The sequence below is a fragment of the Mobula hypostoma genome, chromosome 14 (genome assembly GCF_963921235.1).
Source record: "Mobula hypostoma chromosome 14, sMobHyp1.1, whole genome shotgun sequence".
Taxonomy (NCBI): Eukaryota; Metazoa; Chordata; class Chondrichthyes; order Myliobatiformes; family Myliobatidae; genus Mobula; species Mobula hypostoma.
In genome coordinates, this window is record NC_086110.1 from 59,668,857 (window position 1) to 59,689,788 (window position 20,932).

Consider the following 20,932-nt stretch of genomic DNA (forward strand, 5'->3'; position numbering starts at 1 on the left):
ATATGCCAGACCACCAACCACCTTACCAAGAGCAATTAGGGGTGGTGAAGTAAACACTAGTTACCCAGATCCTATCCAATAAATAAGTTAAAGCATTTATCTGTGCTTTTCCTTCAAGTATATGGTGAATCTAGTCCTACAATAATATTATAGAAGGAAATGGTACTCTGATAAATTTAAGATATTCAATTGTTGATGAGTCAATTCAGAATATGACATTTTCCAACCACTTTAGCAGTCCTTTTCATCCATCTTACACACAAAATTAGTAAACTTAAGTATACTTAATATATTATTAATTATACTTAATAAAGTATTAACTTAAGTATTTATTCTATTCTTGTGAGGATAGAGGAAAGCAATTTGCATATTGCTAGGTGTCAGGAGAGCTGTCCCCTTTTCCCTATTCCTTCTCATTTCCTTGGAACCTAGAGCCTAGTTTCTAAAAAAAAATGGATATTAAATTCCCACTTCCCCACTCTTTTTGACTTTTTTTTGCCATTGACCTACAGGCAACTTACAGCAGCCATTTAACCTACCAACTCATCTATCAGATGTGGGAGTGAACCAGAGCACTTGGGAAATGCATAAATTCCCCACAGATGGTATCCAGGATAGAATTTTGGTCACACAAAATCTGAGGGTCTGTGTAATCTACAGAGTAACTGAGATCTGGATTTTCACTTTCTCATCAGTGCCATTAAACTCACAACACCTGTTATGTAATTTTATCACAAACAGGAGAAAATCTGCAGATGCTGGAAATACAAGCAAACACACGCAATATGCATGAGGAACTCAGCAGGCCAGGCAGCATCTATGGAAAAAAGTACAGTCAGCATTTCGGGCTGCGGCCCTTTAGCAGTTTTAAAAACGATGTGTGGGAAGGCCCATAAAATTAAGTCGTCCATTCATATTGGATCCTCAGATTTCCATTCCTATTTATTAGTGGGTCCAAATTGCATCCCTAATATCATAATTGGCCCATGACAATTACCCATAAACAAGCAATCTTATTGGCCGATTTAATGATCAAGCAATAAATACTTAATTTTTTTGCATTTACAGTATATGTAAAAGTAACTTTGGATGCAGGTTATCTAAACAAAGATGTATTCTATTCGCACAAAATGCTGGAGGAACTCAGCAGTACCCCAAGATCTCGGCCCAAAACATCAACTGCACTTTTTTCTATAGCAGACATCCCATCCTGCAAAAACTCATTTCAGGGAGGTAGCATCCCCGCCCCCCGCAACCCCATATTCCACCCCACCATCGACCTCCAAGGGTGTATGTAATACTTTGTTCAGTGATTTTGTCTAATCTGTAAAACAAGTTGGGTATATGCAGAAAATGTGACATTAAAATATGTACTTATATTATATTATCATGTTTATTCTATTACAACTTTAAGCAAGTCTACAGGGAGTTTGGCCTCATCACATAGGGCATCAATAGAGTAGCTCCTTAGCAGCCAGCCAGCTAGTTTAAATAACATTAGCTATGCTAATGAATGACTGACACCTGTTAAACTCACCTCAACATGTCTTTTACATTTTAACCCACAATGGGCAAAAGAAAAGTCACTGTTGCAAACAGTACAGTGAGCAACACTGTCATTATTTTTGAGGTCGACTGTAAAGCCCGCCCACAGAGAAAACTGTTACGTCTACTTAGCAGGAGTCCCCAACCTTTTTTGTACTGCGGACTGGTTTAATATTGACAATATTCTTGTGGACCGGCTGACCCGTTGGGGGTGGGGGTGTTAATCATGACCGGAATATAGGTGATAGGTCAACTATAAGTCACTTTTAAGTGGCTAATACACTCAATTTTGTTTCTAAAAGGTTTTATCTAACAAATTTAATATTAAACATACAGCGCATATTTTCCTCGTATGAACATATAAAATCATTGCAACATACCAATATCGCTGAATCAGTGGGAGCCCTGGGCTTGTTTTCCTGCAACAAGACGGTGCCATCGAGTGGTGATGAGAGACAGCGATACTCGAAGGGGGTTCCTTATGTCCAGTCTATTCCGCGATTTAGTTTTCGTTGCATTCATTGCAGAAAATCCTGCTTCGCAGAGATATGTTAGAAATGGAAGCAACATTTTCAGTGCTTTTGTAGCTATCTCAGGATACTTAACCTTGATTTTGATCCAGAATGCCGGCAGAGATGTTATGTCAAACATACTTTTCAGCCCGTCGTCATTTGCAAGCTCGAGGAGTTGATCTTCTTCCTGTGCGTGCGTAATGACCTCGCGTGCGTTCAACAGTGCGTGACAGGGAGTGAGAAAAGGTGCAGCTGAGTCATATCGTTTCATATCGTTTCCTTGCAGCCCAGTGGTTGGGGACCACTCTTAGCACGAAGAGAGACCAATCAGGACGCTCACTCTCCCTCTCAAAAAAAATTGATTTCCGGGATATTGTATATAATTTCCAGGCGTCAGGGAGCCACTATCAATATGCGGGAGACTCCCGGAACTTCCGGGAGAGGTGGGATGTCTGCTATAGATGCTGCCTGGCTTGCCTCCAGCATTTTGTGTGTGCTGCTTGGATTTCCAGCATCTGCAGATCCTCTTTCATTTATATATTGCCTGTTTTCCAGAACTTTATTTGTTATTTAAAAATTTTCTTAGTTAATTGATTAATTAACTTATGCATTGTAATAAGTTATGTTGAATTAGGCTTTTTATTTCTATTATTGACTTTTAATATAGTTCCTTATTTGAAGCCCGTCTGTATAGATTATGCCTTCAAATAGCGACCTTACTCTTTATTGGCCAATGAGCATAGGCTCTAGTACTCTATTGGGCCTTGAAAATTAGATATTTCCATATGATTGGTCGCGGGAAATACACGTCGATTTAAGGCTTCCGTATTATTGGTCTGCACGGGCACGCTTCAATTCTTCATTGGTCCATACGATTTTGTGCGGTCTAATGATTGGTGGATTAATGTAAATACTTGCAATTATTGGTGTAACCTGATCCCGCAGCCGCTCAGTTATTTGCGACGCCTGTTTTGCGACTGTCGGTGCCGGTAGCTGTGTGAAGTAGGCCATTGAAATTGTCTTTCGCCGGGGTTGATTTTTCCTTCACTTGGACGGCGTAGCGGTGTGCGGCCAGCATGTGAGGCCTGGCGAAGGGACAGGAACGGTTGTACCTCAGTCGGGTGATATGAGCGAAGACTGAGCGGCGGCGACGGACGTTGAGAGAAGGGCAGCCCGGGCACTATGACAGTCTTCAGGCTGACGACGCAGGCCTACTGCAAGATGTTACTGCACGCCGCCAAGTACCCGCACTGTGCCGTTAATGGCATCTTGGTGGCCGAGAGGCATAAGAGAAAAGAGGGCCAGCCCGTGCTCTTCGTGGACTGTGTTCCCTTCTTCCACGGCACCCTAGCACTCGCACCCATGCTGGAGGTGGCTCTCACTCTGGTAAGCGGAAGGGTTAAAAACCTTTGGAGCAACTAACGTGTGACAGCTTCAGCGAATCATCGAATGATTTCATCTTAAGTGTGGTATATAGTGTGTCGGTGGAAATGGAGTGAAGCACTAGTCATATGATGTCATTCAGATGTAGAATGTACGAAGTTTGGCAACTTTTAAAGTGTTTTTTTTTAGCCTTAATTATTGCCGACTCTTATAAAAGAACGTTGGCTTTAACGAAAGAGCCGGCAGTGCTTCCTCTGTGGATAAGCGTAACAACAATCTTCTATTTATTTATGCTCTGGTACAGAGTCCGGGAAACTTGTCCATTGAAAATGCATTATTTTTCCCTTATGTTAACATGAATGTTATTCATAATCAACCTAAGTTTTGATTTTTTTTTTGGATAATCAATTGCCCAGCTCTTGTCTTGCATTGGGTCTCTTCTTTCTGTCCATTCCACCCTGTACAGCTTGTTGCTGGATACTCAGTAAGCATTCCTTAATCATAGTTCCACTTTTTCTGGCTCAGAAACTTCATTCACTCTATTCTTATTCATTTATAATGGCATATAATTACTCATTTTTTTAAGGAAAACATCACACTCAAAATATGTGACCTTGCAGGGGCAAGGTAATGCAATTCTTCAGCTTCACATGATCTCTGACATATTTCAGTCCTGACTCTAGACTTGTGTATCCCTCTCCACTAATTTACTGATTGGCCCTGATCTTGGTATTTTGCTCTATTCATGGAGATCTTCTGCTTAATACTTTTTTAAATGCAAAATTCCAGAATCTGCCTCATTTTAGGAAGGACTGGAAGCTTTAGAGAGGGTGCAGAGGAGATTTACTAGGATACTGCATGGATTAGTGAGTATATCTTACAAGGACATGATGAGCAAGTCTGGCCTTTTCTGTTTGGAGCAATGGAAGATGAGATTTGACCTGATAGGATCAGTTTTAATATCACTGGCGTATGTCGGAAATTTGTTAAGCTCGTAACAACAGTACAATGCAGTACATGATAGAGGGAAACAAAGTGAATTACAGTAAATGTTTTTTAAATAGATTAAAGATGGTGCAAAATGGAACTAGTAGAAGTGATGTAGTGTTCTGAGGTTCAGTGTTCATTTAGGAATTGGATGACAGAGAGGAAGAAAGTGTTCCTGAATCACTGAGTGCGTGCCTTCAGGCTTCTGTACCTCCTTCCTGACCCTAACAATGAGAAGAGGGCATGTCCTGCGTGATGGAGGTCCTTAATGATGGACGCCGCCTTTCTGAGCCACTCAGAAAGTAGCCCTTCCTCCCCATACCAGACAGTGATGCAGCCTGTCAGAATGCTGTCAGTGGTACATCTGTGAAGTTTTCAAGTGTCTTGGGTGACAAACCAAATCTCCTCAAACTCCTAATGAAATATAGCGGCTGTCTTGCCTTCTTTATAGCTACATCGATATGTTGAGACCAGGTTAGGTCGTCAAAGATCTTGACACCTAGGAACTTGAAACTGCTCACTCTCTCCACTTCTGATCCCTCTATGAAGATTGGTTGGTGTTCACTCTTCATCCCCTTACTGGAGTCCACAATCAGCTCTTTAGTCTTACTGACATTAAGTGCAAGGTTGTTGCTGGGACACCACTCAATTAGCTGGTATATCTCGCTCTTGTATGTCCTCTTGTTTTCATTTGAGATTCCGACAATGATTGTATCATCAGCAAACTTATAGATGGCATTTGAGCTATGCACAGCCACACAGTCGTGGGTACAGGGAGAGTCGAGCAATGGGCAAAGCACACATCCCTGAGGTGTGCCAGTTGTTGATCGTCAGCGAAGAGGAGTTATTAATACCAATCTGCACAGATTGTGATTTTCTGGTTAGGAAGTTGAGGATCCAGTTGCAGAGGGAGGTACAGAGACCCGGGTCCATAGCATATCGATCTGGACTGTGGGAAAGATGGTGTTATAGTCAATGAACATCATTGACTGTAATGGCTAGCACAAGAGGGCACAGTTTTAAGGTGCTTGGAAGTAGGTACAGAGGCTGAAGGGCCTGTATTGTACATTTTATCACCATAGATGTGAGTACTACTGGACAATAGTCATTAAAGCAGCTCTCGCTACTTTTCTTGGGCACTGATATAATTGTTGCCCTTTTGAATCGGGTGGCAACTTCCAACCATAGCAAAGATGTGTTGAAAATGTCATTGAACACACCCACCGGTTGGTACAAGTTTTCAGAGCCTTGCAAGGTACTCTATCAGGACCTGCTGCCTTTCAAGGGTTCACCCTCCTGAAAAACTGCCTGATATTGGCCTCCAAGACAGAGATCACAGGGTTGCCAGGTGCAGCAGGGATCTTCACTGCTGTAGTTACATTCTCCCTGTCAAAGTGGAGGTGCACAAGATGATAAGGGGCCTAGATCGAGTGAATAGCTGAAGACTTTTTTCCCAGAGCAGAAATGACTAATACAAGAGGGCATAGTTTTAAAGTGACTGGAGAAAAGTATTGTGGGGGGTGGGGGGTGGTGGAGAATATCAGAGGTAGGTATTTTCCACATAGTCGTAGGTGTAGGGAGCTTGACGACTGGGTTAGTGGTGGATGGGACATTTAGGAGGCTCTTAGATATGTACATGGATGAAAGAAAAATGAACAACTATTTGGGAAGTAACATTGTAATTGCAATATTCCAACAAAATTCACCTTAAGACTGAGGAAGAGACCTTGTATAGTACCTTTTAAATTCAAGGCAATCAAAAGCACTTCACTTCTAAAACTTTGGAACTATTGGGGTCAGCGATATTTCACTGGAATGTGTTCCACTATTTTCTGTAGGCCGAAGGGCCTGTAATGTGCTCTAGATTTCTTTGTTCTAGATTCAAATTTGAACACTGTTCTTGTAGTTTTGTTGCCAATTTTCAGATGAGGTTTTCCTCGTTGCAGGTCTATTTGTGATTGCAGCATCATGAAATGAATTAAGTGTGTGGTATCATAAATGCCATATTGAAATCTATGAGCAAAGTGTGATTTTAATTTTTTCTTTTCTCTCATCTGATTGACATCATTAGTTTATAATACAATAATCTGAAAAGATGACAGCGAATACAGCAGCTTAAGGGAATGTAGGTTTGGGAAGTATTTTTACCAAAATTTGAAGCCCCAGATTATTATTCCAGTAATTTCAAAAGCTTTCAGGAAGTATTGAAGCCTTTTAAATTTAGTGTGGATCCTGATATGGAAACAGATGGTCTTGACTTGATAAATAAGTTCTTTTCCCTAGACATAGTTGAGGTGTCATGAGGGGGTTATTAATGGCCTAGAGGTAAAGATGAGATGCAGGAATTTAAATTCGAAAGCTAACTGGATAAAATCTTGCCTGTGCTGACAGGGATCTAACAAGACAACTTTGATATTTAAACAGATTGAAGATATTTTTTTACTCCAGGAATGTTGTTTATTATTAAGAATGTTGTTAGTCATAGTCTTGGATTAATTGTAATGGATATTAGAAGAATCATAATGACAAGGACTGATGACCAAGCCCAATCAAGCTACAGATTTGCATTTTGAAATGTCTGAGGTAAGGAGTAAAACTGGACTGGTGCTCACTCTGAACTTGGTGTTTTTTTTTGAACTACCATTAGTGAGATGAGTGTTCAGAGTTCAGCAGCTTGTTGGAAATAGGACCGAAGCACAATCTTTATTTGAAGAAATGCAAAGTGGCTGATGCATTGTTAAATGGTCTGGTTGGAATTGTACAATTAACAATCAGTTGTGGACCGTTTGGCATTAGAAAAAATTGACCCAAGAGGATGGTTGGATAATGCTCCCTTTGGAGGGGGTCAGGGACTAAAGTTCATATTCCTGAAATAAAGGTGAAGAGAATTGATTTTTTTTTGCATTTTATTGCAAAACATTTCTTTGCTCTTCCTCTGCTATTTCTCTCATTCTTTAAGTGTATACTTATTGAAAACTGCCCATTTTTAATCCTATCCTGCTAAGTTACATTAACTTCTGCTTAAGCACTGCCTCTTTTAAAGAGTTCTTTGTTTCAAGTACATCCATGACCTTGCCCCTATTCCTATAATTTCTATACTCCTCTTCTAGTTTCTTAGTCATCTGCCAGTTTACTTGAGCAAAGACAGCTGTGTTTTCAGCTGTTGGACTGCTCTTTCCTAAGCCACTCTGTTTGTCTACCTTCGCCTGAGTTATTGGCATCTGTCCTTTGGCATAATATCAAATTTTGTCTTGTGAAATGCCTTGGGAGTTTTAGACAACTTTATACAGAACTGCCACTGTACTTTTAACTATAAAATGTTCCTGCAAGTCCCTGGAAAATATTGTTTCCACATAGCCACTCCTTTTTTAAAAAATATATGTGATTCAGTAACTCATCTTATTCTTTGACCTTTCATTGTAACATCTTACAATCATGATTTCTCTCACTTCTGAGGCCAACCTAGTTTTCTGCTGGAGTTCACCTCCATTGAATTGTCTTGGTTTGCCTCCTGAGGGAAAAGAAGCATTGTCTTGTTATGTGCTGTAGCAATGCCATGTGGGATGACCATATGCCTCTTGCTTATGCCTTCTAGAAGCTTGAACTCCACTGGCTCTGTCCTCTTTTTTTTTAATAGAAATACCATTGCTGTTCTTGCCAACTGCTCATCACTTATTAAAAGGATGTATGAGTAAAATATACATTAATGTTATTAAACTTGTCTGTAAGGTTGTTTTATTGTCTGTAATCTTAACCCAAGCTTCTGCATAAAGCCACAGCTTTCTGCTCCCTGCTGAATGTATGTTGTTTAAAATAGCTACCCTGTGACTGATGTTCCTGTCATCCTCTGCTCCATCTAGCTTTGCTCTTTCCTCCATTGTTTTTGCAAATTTTGATTTTAGGAACTCAATAATCCAGAATGTGTGCTGATGTGGAGAGGAAAATTAGAACTTCATAATTACTGCTAACTAATTCAGATATAGTATTAATGACACATTATTTTCAGATCATGATTTCTAAAATCTTTTCAGTTCAGCATTTTATTTAGACAAGTTCAGTAAATTTCTTTCCCTAATCTGGCCTGATTGTGAATGGTCTCTCTGTGTAACTAATATAGAACTGCCCCAGGAAAGTGGAGCTAAAATGTTTGAGAATGAAAGCCCACCTTCTTTGAAGGGACATTTAAGTTGCCTGCTGTACCTTTCCCCTGCTGCTCCTGCTTTACATTTTCTCAGTAGTGTTGACTTCTCTTTGTGCTGTGATTCTGTCAAATATTGGCTATCGTTCCACAGAAACCCATTCACTATTTCCCTGTCCTCAACTCGGTCACCGTCTCAAAGTTCCCTATGACCTATGGGGAAACTTAAAAGCTCAAGAAACTAAATCTTCACTGCTGTAAGTGTTGTACAGGTCCTAAATATCTTTGTTGCATTTTTTTCCTCAGGTGGATTCTTGGTGTAAGGAAAATAACTATGTAATAGCTGGATACTACCAGGCAAATGAGCGAATGAAGGACAGCAGGTGTGTAAAATTCTGTAGTTTTAGGATGGGTTATTGTTAGTCATAATCACACAAACCAGGAACAAGTCCTTCAACCCAACTGATCCATGCCAACCAAGATTCCCATCTAAAGGCTGATTTATACTTGTGCGTCAAATATATGCCGTAAGTATGCCAATCCTACACCGTAGCCTAACGTGCACCTCTCCCAAAATGTAACTACGCGTCGTGGCGTCGCAGACTGCAACAACTGTGATTGGTCCGCTTGGTAGCATCACATTTCCACCTACGTAGCAATAGCTTCCCATTGGGTGACTGCAGGGCAGGGAAGGAACTCCGGCTGCAATGTTTTCCATAAAGCTGTACAGACCTCCGAAATTATGGAGGACCCTATGCTTGATGCTAGTCCTGATGACTTCCACCTGAAGCTAAAACTCGAATGGTGATTGCCAGTCTCAGAGTATACTTTGCGTACACTGATGCAAAATAAATGGTTGGAGACGATGAACCAAATCATCAAGTCTACCTGCCGACATCCGAAAATATTTGAAATGCATTTCCTCGTCCATGCCTCTCAGTGGCCAGACAAGCACAGAAAATTCACCCGCCTTCAGTTTCAGTTGCCGTTGTTTGAAGTTTGAGTTTCTTCGTGTTGAGTTTCAACATGAAGAATCTCAACACAGTGGCTTAGAAACCCCACCGCCAACTAGCATTTTGGCGGTGAATTGTAGAGCAACGCTGACACACCAACGCACAAGTATAAGTGCTCACAAGGGTGTAGGTCACTTGCATAAGCTACGATGTAAGCTAGTACACACAAGTATAAATCAGCCTTAAGCCGGTCCCATTTTCCTGTTCGCCTAAACCCTCTAGAGGGGTTCCCAACCTTTTTTTTTAATGCCATTGACCCATACCATTAACAGAGGGGTCTGTGTACCCCAGGTTGGGAACCCTGACTAAAACTTCCCTATTCATGCATCTGTCAAAATGTATTTTAACTGCTGTTAACAAACTTGCCTCAACCACTTCCTGTGGCAGCTGTGGATGTAAACATTACCCCTCGGGTTCCTATTAAATCTCTCTCTTCTCACCTTAAACCTTTACCCACTAGTTCTTGATTCCCCCAAGCTGGGGAAAAGACTGTGACCATTCACTTTATCTATGCCCCTCGTAACTTTCTAGACCATGGTAAGATCGCCTTGTCAAAGTTAAAATTCCAGCTAACCTTCTGAATCCTGCTTTTCTTATTGTGCCCTGCTGTCTAACTTGAAGAGTGATAGTTAATTGACTGTGAACAAAGTCATTGCCACGTGCAAAAGAAAACACTTGGCTTCCTGTTTTTGTAGGCAGCTGTGATCATGTATTCCAGAGGGGAGATGAATCATGAGATCCAAATTAAAATATTTTCTGTGGGTTCAGTCAGTCAGGTTTGGGAACACAATTTCTAAAATTCATTACTTGTTGTTTTGCTAAGTAGGGTTGCTCAACTTTTAAATTGATTCAGTCTCTTGGAGGAGTTCTGATGGTACAAACTGATTGTGAGGGAGCCTCCAGAAAGATTGTAGTCAAGTAGGGGCCTCATCACCTTGGTAGTAAGCTATGGGCTTGAAAGTACTAGCTAAGTCCTGAAAGAAGAACAGGTTTAAAAACAAAGTTGTGCCCACCATTTAAAAGGCCTTTGAGATGGCAGTACTATTTTTGTGATGGTATACTCTGGCTGAAATATAATTGGCACTGAATTAATCCTTGTGCAGTGATGTGAAAGAAAAAAGTCAGCTATTTTTTGTTGTTTGTCAGTCTTTTCCTCTTTGTGTAGTTTTTTTTCCTGTAAATGCCTGCCAGAAAATGAATAGAACAGGCGTACTTTGAAAATTTACTTTGAACATCAGAAGCAAACACTTCTTAAGAAAGTGCAAAGCTAACTGAAATTCTGATTGGTTTATCTTGCTTTGTTTTTTTTTATAACTCCTATTTGTTTCAGCAAATATTTCTGGCATCAGCCTCAAATTGTCAGGAATTATTTGTCCTTTGGAGGTCTTTGCACATAGTCAGGATCAACACATCCTGGCATTAAAGTCCATTATTTTTAACTTAATATCTGACCAGCGGCTGAGAAATGAGCCTTTCTAAAAACGGAACTGTTTAAGACATCAAACTTCACTTAATGCACAACTTTTACCAAATATTAGTTGTACTGCAATTCCAAAAGCGAATGTTTTGGGTAAACATCACTGTTTCGCTATTCTTGTGCTTTTGGTATTCACTCACTAAGGGCTACTCAAGGCCAGGGGAACACTCACTGAATGCCTCGCTGCCCTTGAGCGAGACAGTTTTTTGTTTATTAAAGACCTTTATTCCTAGACCCTTGGCTCTCTTAAACAAATAAATTGATGATAATTTGTATTAGGGCATAAGGGAGTGGTGAGGTGTTCAGTGGGATTGGAAAATTAAAATGGCAGGAAAGAGTTGTGATGGTTTGAATCCAAAGTTCAAGTATTTTAATTCCTTGGTTCGATTGAAGTTGCCTTGCCTTTTCTGTAGTTTTGTCCTAAACTTTGCACAGGCTCATTGGTTGCTGAATGACCTGTTGTAAAATAGTCACTGATGCTTAATTGCAGAATATACCATTCTTCCTTCCTGATTAAATGAATGAGGAGCAAAAGTCACACCTGATGTACAATAAGATTTTGTTCATTTGGTACTGTGCCTGAAATAGTCAGTATGTGAAAATGTTATTTTGGTTATAATGATTCTTTTTTTTTTCACAGTCCAAACCAGGTTGCTGAAAAGGTCGCTTCTCGAATTGCTGAAAGCTTCAGTGATGCAGCCCTTATTATGGTACAGTATTATTGCAGATAAGTGTCATGTCGGCTTTAATAGAACAAGGCTGTTTAGTGTTTGAATTAAACATTTATGGATCAGGAACCAATATGCTTATTGTACCCTTGGTGATTAAATTTCAGGACAATTACTGAAAATGTTGGCTCTAGGGCAGGGCTTCCCAACCTTTTTGTTTCATGCCAAGGACCCGTACCATTAGCCGTGGGGTCTGTGGACCCCAGGTTGGGAATGAATCACTCTTCGAGAGTATTACAGATTAGAAAATCCTTGCTTCAATTAAAAATTTACTTTTAGACTGAATTTGATTCTCTGATCCCTTCTGAGAGAGTAGGTAGATCTATAACAACAATATTCTACAGGAACCCGACTGGTTGAGCAGCCTTTGTGGGAAGAGAAGAATTGTTGAGTTATTTAAGTTAAAGCCCTGCATCAGGACTGATTTGGAGAAGCAAGCTGGTGAGGGTAGAGAAGGAGAGTGCCAAGAAGAGATTCTGAGGCAATTGGTACAAGCTAATACCTGTAGTGCCAGGTAAGGGAGGTGAGTGGGAATGGAGTTGAAGGCTGTGGCAGGTGAGTGATAGAGGCATAGGTAGATCTGTGGTTGGAACCAGTGTGTGAAACTGCCACAAACTAATACTAATTATGGGAACCCCAAAGGCTGAAAGTGGTGGTGAAGAGAGAAACAATGCCACATCAGTTTCACTTGTGATTCTGCCATGCCATAGGTTATTCTGCTTATAATACTTTGACTCTAGCAATTCTCTTTTAAGGTTGATAATCATAAATTTACAATGGACTGTGAAGAACAATCTATTGTAGTATATGAACATCATGAAAACAAGTGGCGATGCAAAGACCCAAATACGTGAGTAGAAATGTTAATTTGCATAGGTTGAGCACTAATTGATTTTCTATGTGGGGAAGAAAGAGCATGTATCCATGTATGTTTTAATTTGAAAATGTCTACAGTAACTTGGTTAATATCACTGCAAGATCCTCACCAGAGATATCAGTATCAAATGGGTGGGGGGGGGGGTGCTGTGCTGTCAGATCTTCAGTGGAGTGCCTAATTAGAGGGATTCCCTACCACTTTTTCACCAAGGTGATCTCCCCTGCTCTTCAATGATAATTCTGTTATCAATATTTCACAACATGCTTATTTTGAAGAATCTGAAGAAAATCAAGGCATTGCATGCTTTGTGCAACAATAACTGAACTAGTCCTCATTCTTTCTGACCCTTGATATTTTCTTTCATGTTTATCCATCTTCCTTTTGAATGCTGAATCTGTGTCAATCTGCCTCTCTACCAGAGGCCTTTAGGTTCAGATCCAGGGAATAACTGTAAAACACAGTTTACTTAAAAGTACATACTCTTTATTAGCAAGCTTGCGTTCTCAGTTGGCAACACAGTCTCTGTTCACCGAGCTTGAGAAAACCTGCAGCCAAGTGAGCCCAGAATACTGCGTGGAGCCGCTGTTATACATTGTTTTCACATACAGATAAGGGTAGACCGAGAAGCTTCTCATGGAACAAACACTTCTTTGTTCATACATTATTCTCACAGAACGACTTGTCAAGTTGCCAATAAGTCAGTGAGGTTCCAGTCCTTTTAATTCTGCATATAATTACTCATTTGCACTCGAGACTCTCACCAGCACCTACAATAGCAATTGCTTAGCTACTGTCCGGCACTTTCGTGCATTTAAATATCACCTATCAGATGCCCTTGTAATTTCCCATTCGAAGAACAGCCCCAACCTCTCCAGGTTACTGACACGATTAAATTTCTTCATCAAATGTCACCTACAGTAATTCCCATCTACATCCTGCAAGTCCTTTGCATGTTTCTTGAACTGGGGACTGTACTGCACTTGTGTTTGAAACAAAATTTATCATGACGTCCTTGTCCTAGTATTTTATGCCTATTTATAAAGTTCAAAGTAAATTTACTATGGCAGTACATGTCACCATATACAACCTGACATTCACTTTCTTGCCAGCCTACTCAATAAATCTATAATAGAATCAAAGACTGCAGGAACTTGAATGTTCAACAGTGTGCAAAAGATGACAAACTGTACAAATAGAAAAAGAAAGAAGTATTAATAAATAATGAACATCAAGAACCTAAGGTGAAAAGTCCTTGAAAGTGAGTCCATAGCTTCTGCGAATATTCCAATGAAAGGGCAGGTGAAGTTGAGTGGAATTATCCCCCTTGGTTCAAGAGCCTGATGGTTAAGGCATAATAACTGTTCCTGAACCTGATGGTGAATCCTGAGACTCCTGTACCGCCTTCCTGATGGCAGCAGTGAGAAGAGAGCATGGCTTGGTTGGTGGGGGGGTCACTGATGATGGATGTTGCTTTTCCACACAGTGGTTTTACCACTTGATGGCTTTAACATATCCGTTACTTTTTCATGTAGGATTTTCTGTTAAAGGGCATTGATGTTTCCATGCCAGGTTGTGAAGTAGCCAGTCAATACACTCTCTACCACTCTTGTGTAGAAGCTCTTCAAAGTTTTAGATGTCATGTGGAATCTTCTCAAACTCCTAAGAAGAGGCGCTGTCGTGCTTCTTCATTCGTGCGCTTGTGTGCTGGGCCCAGGACAGGTCCTCCACAATGATAACACCAAGGAATTTAAAGTTGCTGACTCTCTCCACCTCTGACAACCCAACGAGGACTGGGTCATGGACCTCTAGTTTACTCTTTCTGAAGTCAATAATCAGTTCATTGATCTTGCTGACATTGACAGTGAGGAGCCAATGAGATGGTAGCAACTGTGGAACTATTGGTCCGGTGAGCAAATTTGTGTGCATCCAAGTCACTTCTCAGGCAGGGGTTGATATGTTTCATCATCAACTTCTCAAAACACTTTATCACAGTGGATGTAAGTGCTGCTAGACAGTAATCATTGAGGCAGGTTGTCCCATTCATTTTGGGCACCAGTGTAAGTGAAGTCTGCTTGGAGCAGGTAGGTACCTCGGACTGTTGAAGTGAGGGTTTAAAGATCTCAGTGAACACTCCAGCCAGTTGATCAGCACAGGTCTTTAGTAATTGGCCAGGTACCCTGTCTGGGCCTGATGCTTTTCATGAAGGCTGCTCGCAGGTCAGCCTCAGGACTGAAATCACAGGATCATCAGGAGCTCTAGGAGTTTGTGGTGGTCCCTCCATGTTTTAACGATCAAACCAAGCATAGAAGATATTGAGCTCATCTGCAAGTGAACCCCTCTTGTCTATGCCACCTGATTTGAAGTGATAGCAGTCAAGCCCTGCCACAACTATTGAGCATCCTTCATTGTTTCAAGTTTAATCTGGAATTGTGACTCTGTCCACGAAATGGCTTTCTGGAGATTGTACCTGGACCTCTTGTAACTTTCTTGGTCACTGGACTTGAATACTGCTGACCGGGTCTTCAGCAGATTACGAAATTCATGGTTCATTCAGGGCTTCTCATTCGTTAAGACTCTGAATGATTTTGTGGGGATGCACTCGTCTGCTACTGTTTTAATAAAGTTGTGGCAACCATGGTGTATTCATTCAGATCCACAGATAAGTTCTTGAACACGGCTCAGTCCACTGACTCATAGTAATTCTGTAGCTGCCTCTTTGACTCCCGCGGCTGCATCTTGGTTGTCCTAATTTCTAGTGCTTTCCTCTTTAGCCTCTTCCTGTATGCAGGTAGAAGGACAGCCAAGTGCTCAGATTTACCAAACTGCGGACTGGGCATGATCCAGTAGGCATTCCTTGTATTAGTACAGCAGTAGTCTTGTGTGTTCAGTAGTCCAGTACCTTGCATAATTTTCTTAATTTCCCAACCACCTTGCTGTTTAGAACAAATTAAACACACTGTTCTTGTATTGAATTGTGCCTTATTCTTATTGCCTCTATTTTCCTACCGAAAAATGCAGTACTCTGCAGTTCATAAAATTTTCATCTGCTATCTAACCCCTGCAAACACACACCCCAATCCAGGCTGTCTTTAAGTCGGTCTATCTTTTCCCTCAGTTCATTTATTCCATCTTAATTTGCAGATTCCAAAACCTGAAATTGTGTCCCCAAGTCGATACAGAAGTAAAAGCGCTCATTCTGTTGACCCTTGGAATTTACCATTCATTTGTCTGGAAAAACAAATTTGTTTTAGTACTTTCAATTTTTTGTGTGTGACTACTGTCTCTGCCATTAAATGACTTGAGTCTTGATGACAAGCTATTAATTTGTCATTTTAAAACGTTCTTTGAGCTGTAAGTTAAAATTGCCATTCTCTTCAGGAAACGCTATTGGAGACCTCAAATGGCTTCTCATCTGCATTTCTGGTTTGAGAGAAATCTATTACTGCAGTGGATAATATTAAATGGAATGTAAAATTTATCTCCCCTCACCATGGTACCTTGCATGTTTCTAATTTAAGTCCGAGAATGAGCAGTCTCATTGTCTGCCTTTACCAGCTTCAAAAGTCATCTAATTGGAGTAGGATCATTTATTTCAAATTGCTGTAAATGCACTTGAAAGTACTGAAAGCACTTGTTTTGAGTCACTTATCAGAATTGACAAGTTTACCTTAACAGTTGTTCCAGTGTTAAATATCTCCTTGCATTACTTGCATTTATTAATTGGCCAAAGATAACATCGAAATTCCATTTCAAATAATTCCTTGTTAAAAGGAATGTTGTCCCAAATATAGAAGAGTAAGAACTATTGGTGATGAGAAGGAGTTGGATTTAACCTGCAACTTTGTGTAAACTCTAGAGCAGGGGTTCCCAACAATGTTTATGCCGTGGACCAACACCGTTAAGCAAGAGGTCTGTGAACTCCAGGTTGGGAACCCCCTGCCCTGGAGTGTTGGCTGTTTGTTTAATAGGCTGCTGTGCAAAGGTCTTGGGTGCCTAAGACTTTGATACAGAATGGTATTTCTCAATGTGGAATTGAGAGGGAGTTTTAAAATCTGGCGGGAGCAAACGATATTTAGAATGATGAGGGTGGGGCAGGTGGCAGAGATGGGGGGTGCTAGCAAGGTTGCAAGACACACCCCTGAGACACCAGGTAAGATCATTTGATTTCAAACAATTGGTTTATTGATCATTACAGAATGTCTCTCTGGTACTTCCTGCTCCCTCCCCTTTTCCCAACCATGAGTCCCCTCTCCCTGTCCCCCTCCCACTCTCAGTCCACAATGGAGACCCATATCAGAATCGTGTTTATCATCACTCACATATGTCATGAATTTTTGTTTTGGTTGCAGCAGTCCAGTGCAATATATAAAATTACTATAGTATTATGCAAAAGTCTTGGCATCCTAGCTATATATGTGCCTAAGACTTTTACACAGTATTGTACATTTCAGAATTTGGAACAAGCCCGTGATTTCTAACTTGTATTCATCGGAATAATTTATTTTGTACAGAGATTTCTGTGAAGATTGGTCAGAGGTGCAGCGAATCACAACCTGTCTACTGGATGGTAAATCCTATGACTCCTTGGTGGATTTTGATAACCACATGGATGATCTCAGGAATGATTGGACAAACCCAGAGATCAACAAAGCTGTCCTCCATTTCTGCTGATTCACCGTTATGTGAATATTCTTGGGCATTCTCTTGACAAGTGGAAATGTGCAGCTGCCTTTGGCTGTAATGCGTTACCCTTTTGAATGTGAAGTCTGAACAGTAAAATGAAAGTCAAAACGTTGAGCACTCCAGTTCACTGCCAAGAGGTATCAAGATTTTCAAATCTCCTGATAATTGAGCCATGGGTCTCTTTGGCTTCCTCAGGAAAACAAGATTTGCAGTCAAATTGCCCTTTCTTTCTGTTAAATCAGTTTTTGGATATTTCTAAAGATGTGAGTTATTGTGTAATTTGAAAAGAATTCATCAGTTGTTAACACTGTAAGAATAACTTGTGTTTAAACAATTATTTGATTAAATCAATTTAAACAGCTCTTGACAATAGCTGTAGTTGATATTTCTCTTCAGTTGCTAATGCAGTTCCTCCAATATTTAGGCATTTGATCCTCTTGATTTACACAGGTAAGTGTGCAAACTTTCAGTTGAGAAAATAAGTTTGAGATTTAGGGCTTTGGACAAACTAAATGATTACATTTCAAAGAGATTTCACTTGTTCTAAAGCATTTTTGGCTTTTTTGAGTTCTGTGAAAGAAAGGTTTTGCGTTAATCATATCAGTAACATTTTGAGGAATCCATTAATTTGAAACTGATCCTTTGTATAACAGCATTCTAATTGGAAAACAAATCTTTAAATTGCATTCAAGTACCTGACATGATATCTTGAACATCTGATTCTTGATCCTTGTAGTCCATGTATTCTATCAAATGTTTTAAAGGAGTGAGTAAGAATGATTTGTCATGAAATGTTCATAACTTTTTGAAATTCTCATAATTCATTTAATTTGGATTTGTTTTATTACATCCAAGCTTTCAGTTAGTAAACCACTGATCTTGAAATTACAAATCTGTGTGCAACCTAGTGTCTGTAAACTTTTCATAAACTAATATTGTACAGTATATTTCCATTTGCCGTCTACTTGGGATCTGAGATATGCAAATAAGTCACCATATTGTCATTAATCTTTTTTGGTTACGGTGCACAAAAGTTGTTCTTCATTTGTTATCCCCACTGATGTTCCCAAATTTTTAAAAACTGCAAAATAATTCAAAGCTTAGTATTTCCATTGGAGGGCGCTTGAATTTCTGTTTGGGTAATGAAATAATTACTTTTTTCATGATTATAATTGCTTACCGAAGCGTGTTAAAATGTGTTTGACTATTCTGGTTCTGAAGTTGACCTGTTGTTCAATTAGTCACATACTACCATATTTTTCACAGTACAATAGTTTCTGACTGATACGAAAAACTCTTGTACATTTTTGTGAATGTATATTCTGCAGCTAAGCTACAATCAGCCTCAGCACCTCTGGAAGGAGAAACAGTTAACATTCTTTTCAAAGATCTTTCATCACATAGTTCTTTAGCTCGACATATGAACTTTTTCTCCCCCCCTACAGGTGCCCTGGACCTTAATTTTTTATTCAAGATTTTCACTGCATTTTTTTTTATTCTTTCAAGCCTTAGTTTAAATCTAGTCAAAATTCCTTTCTTTTAGTTCTGAGCTGTGTACCAACAAACATTCTTGTTCAGGCTTGGAGATGAGATGTTAGCATTGAGAGGAAATCCAAAGCTACAAATAGGTAATAAAAACAAATTAACTGAATTTTTCCACCAAAGTAAATTTATGTTGGTTCCTTATTTCCTAAAGTATGTTCCATGGAGAACTGCAGTCTGCTTGGATCAGTTAACATGGTTTTTGCTCTGCAAAAGAAAAGTATATTTTGCTCTTTTATTATGTTGTGATTCAACATGGTGAGAAGATTTTAATGCATCTTTACAGAGCAGGAGCCAAAAGAAACTGGTTGCATCTCATCTTTCACCTGCTGAAAGAAGCAATTGTCATTCTTCTTTTCTTCATCTCCCTCCCCCCCCCCCCATTGATTCTTCCAAGATTGTCCTCAAAGCAGTTGCCAGAAGATTTTATTTGAAATTGGGTCACAGATCAGCTGTGATCTCATTGGGATAATGGTTTAAGGGTCTAATTTGCCTGTGTCTATTCCTTTTGAAGTTTTCATAGTTTGTACTTTGTTCTAACCACTTAAATCCACTATTTACAAAAAGAAAATGTCATTTAAATGTAAATATTACTGTTTAATCTCAAAGGAATACTTTATTCTTTATAACAAAGGCTTTAAGTTTTGGTAGGGTAACAATGGGAGACAAATTGCCATATAAAACTTTTGAAATTATTTTCAAAAACTATCTTGAATGAGTACAGTAATGTCTGTTAAACATAACGTTCGTTATGTTAAATGCGCTGTAGCATGAAAGACAAACTAGGTTGAAGTGGGTAAGAAAAAATGCTTAATAGCTTAAGAGTACAAAGCTGAAACTGCAAGGGGATTGTATATGGTTACAGTCAATGATTCGATACTACTGATTCAAAGCATTTATCCTTTCATCCTTTTCAGGTCCGGACTGACCTGATTCTAATGTTATGTAATTTTCATTTCCAGCATTTGATTTTCATCTAATAAAAATACAAAATATTTTCAGAGCAGCCTTTTTTTTCCTAAATGAAGTTTGATTATTGCAGCTCAGGAATAAGATTTTACTGGTGCCTTGCAAGAGCTACCCATCCTCCTTGACTTTAGCAACCCTCAACGGAACAATGAGCATGGGCAACGTAAAAGAGCCATTTAAACTTTGGGCCACAGTCGATGGTATTCTAAAGTTTTTTTTCAATTAATTGCTCGAACTTGCTGTGATACTTAATCTCTTTATCTGAGGTGTAATTGCTATTTAGTTCATTAAAGCTGATTGTTTCTCCTACAACTTGCCTATTCTGATGGTAACAGACCCCACACAGACATGGAGAGAATATGCAATCCCCATATGGCCAACAGCCAAACGCAGGGTTGAATCTAGAGCTTTGCTGCAGCAGTAACTGCTACATCTACACTACGCCGGATAATTTTGAAAACGCCGGTTTCGAGTAAAAACGACAGGCGTCCACACTACTTAGTGTGCGTTTGTCCAGTTACAGAGTAGAAAAACTTTAAAGGAATTGCTCTTGGCTCTCGCGTAGGACTTAAAAACACGAATACCGGAGCGTATGGAGGCAACTGACAGGGAGTTCACGGACAGTATGACCCAGCTGACATCGAACATTGAAAAAACTGACTATGTTGTATTAATAAAGCACCTTGTTAAATGTATAAAACGTCTGCATCAGTGTTATCTTGTATTTCCATACAATGTTACATTAGGCTGTTACACATCTATTGTCAGAGAAGTACTTGCATAAATAGGTAAGCCACCTTCATACAAGCAAGGACAGAAAACAGGGCAAAGTGAGTATAATTTATTCAGTAAGCTATGGGTCAAAGTATTTGGTGAGTACTCTTCCTACAGATGCTGCTTGGCCTGCTGCGTTCACCAGCAACTTTGATGTGTGTTGCTTGAATTTCCAGCATCTGCAGAATTCCTGTTGTTTACATTTCTAACATGGAGAGTGACGTAGTTAATTCAGAAACAAAGGTTCTGAACTTAAAGAGGGGTAACTTTGAAGGTATGAGACATGAATTAGCTAAGATAGACT

General features: G+C 39.7%; 1 protein-coding gene across 1 annotated transcript; it reads left to right on the top strand.

Annotated features, from left to right (window-relative positions):
• Positions 1 to 2,736: 2,736 nt before the first annotated feature.
• Positions 2,737 to 20,513, top strand: emc8 (ER membrane protein complex subunit 8). Its single transcript, XM_063067193.1, has 5 exons — positions 2,737 to 3,443; positions 8,872 to 8,948; positions 11,696 to 11,765; positions 12,539 to 12,633; positions 17,172 to 20,513. Exons 1-5 carry the CDS (start codon positions 3,240 to 3,242, stop codon positions 17,329 to 17,331), a joined length of 606 nt encoding a protein of 201 aa, XP_062923263.1. The 5' UTR covers positions 2,737 to 3,239; the 3' UTR covers positions 17,332 to 20,513.
• The last annotated feature ends 419 nt before the right edge of the window (positions 20,514 to 20,932 follow it).

Bases quoted from the DNA above. Each gene is read 5' to 3' on its own strand.
- emc8 (XM_063067193.1), top strand. From the start codon at position 3,240: ATGACAGTCTTCAGGCTGACGACGCAGGCCTACTGCAAGATGTTACTG. The intron at 3,444-8,871 runs GTAAGCGGAAGG...TTTTTTCCTCAG, and splicing joins TGGAGGTGGCTCTCACTCTG to GTGGATTCTTGGTGTAAGGA. The intron at 12,634-17,171 runs GTGAGTAGAAAT...TATTTTGTACAG, and splicing joins CGATGCAAAGACCCAAATAC to AGATTTCTGTGAAGATTGGT.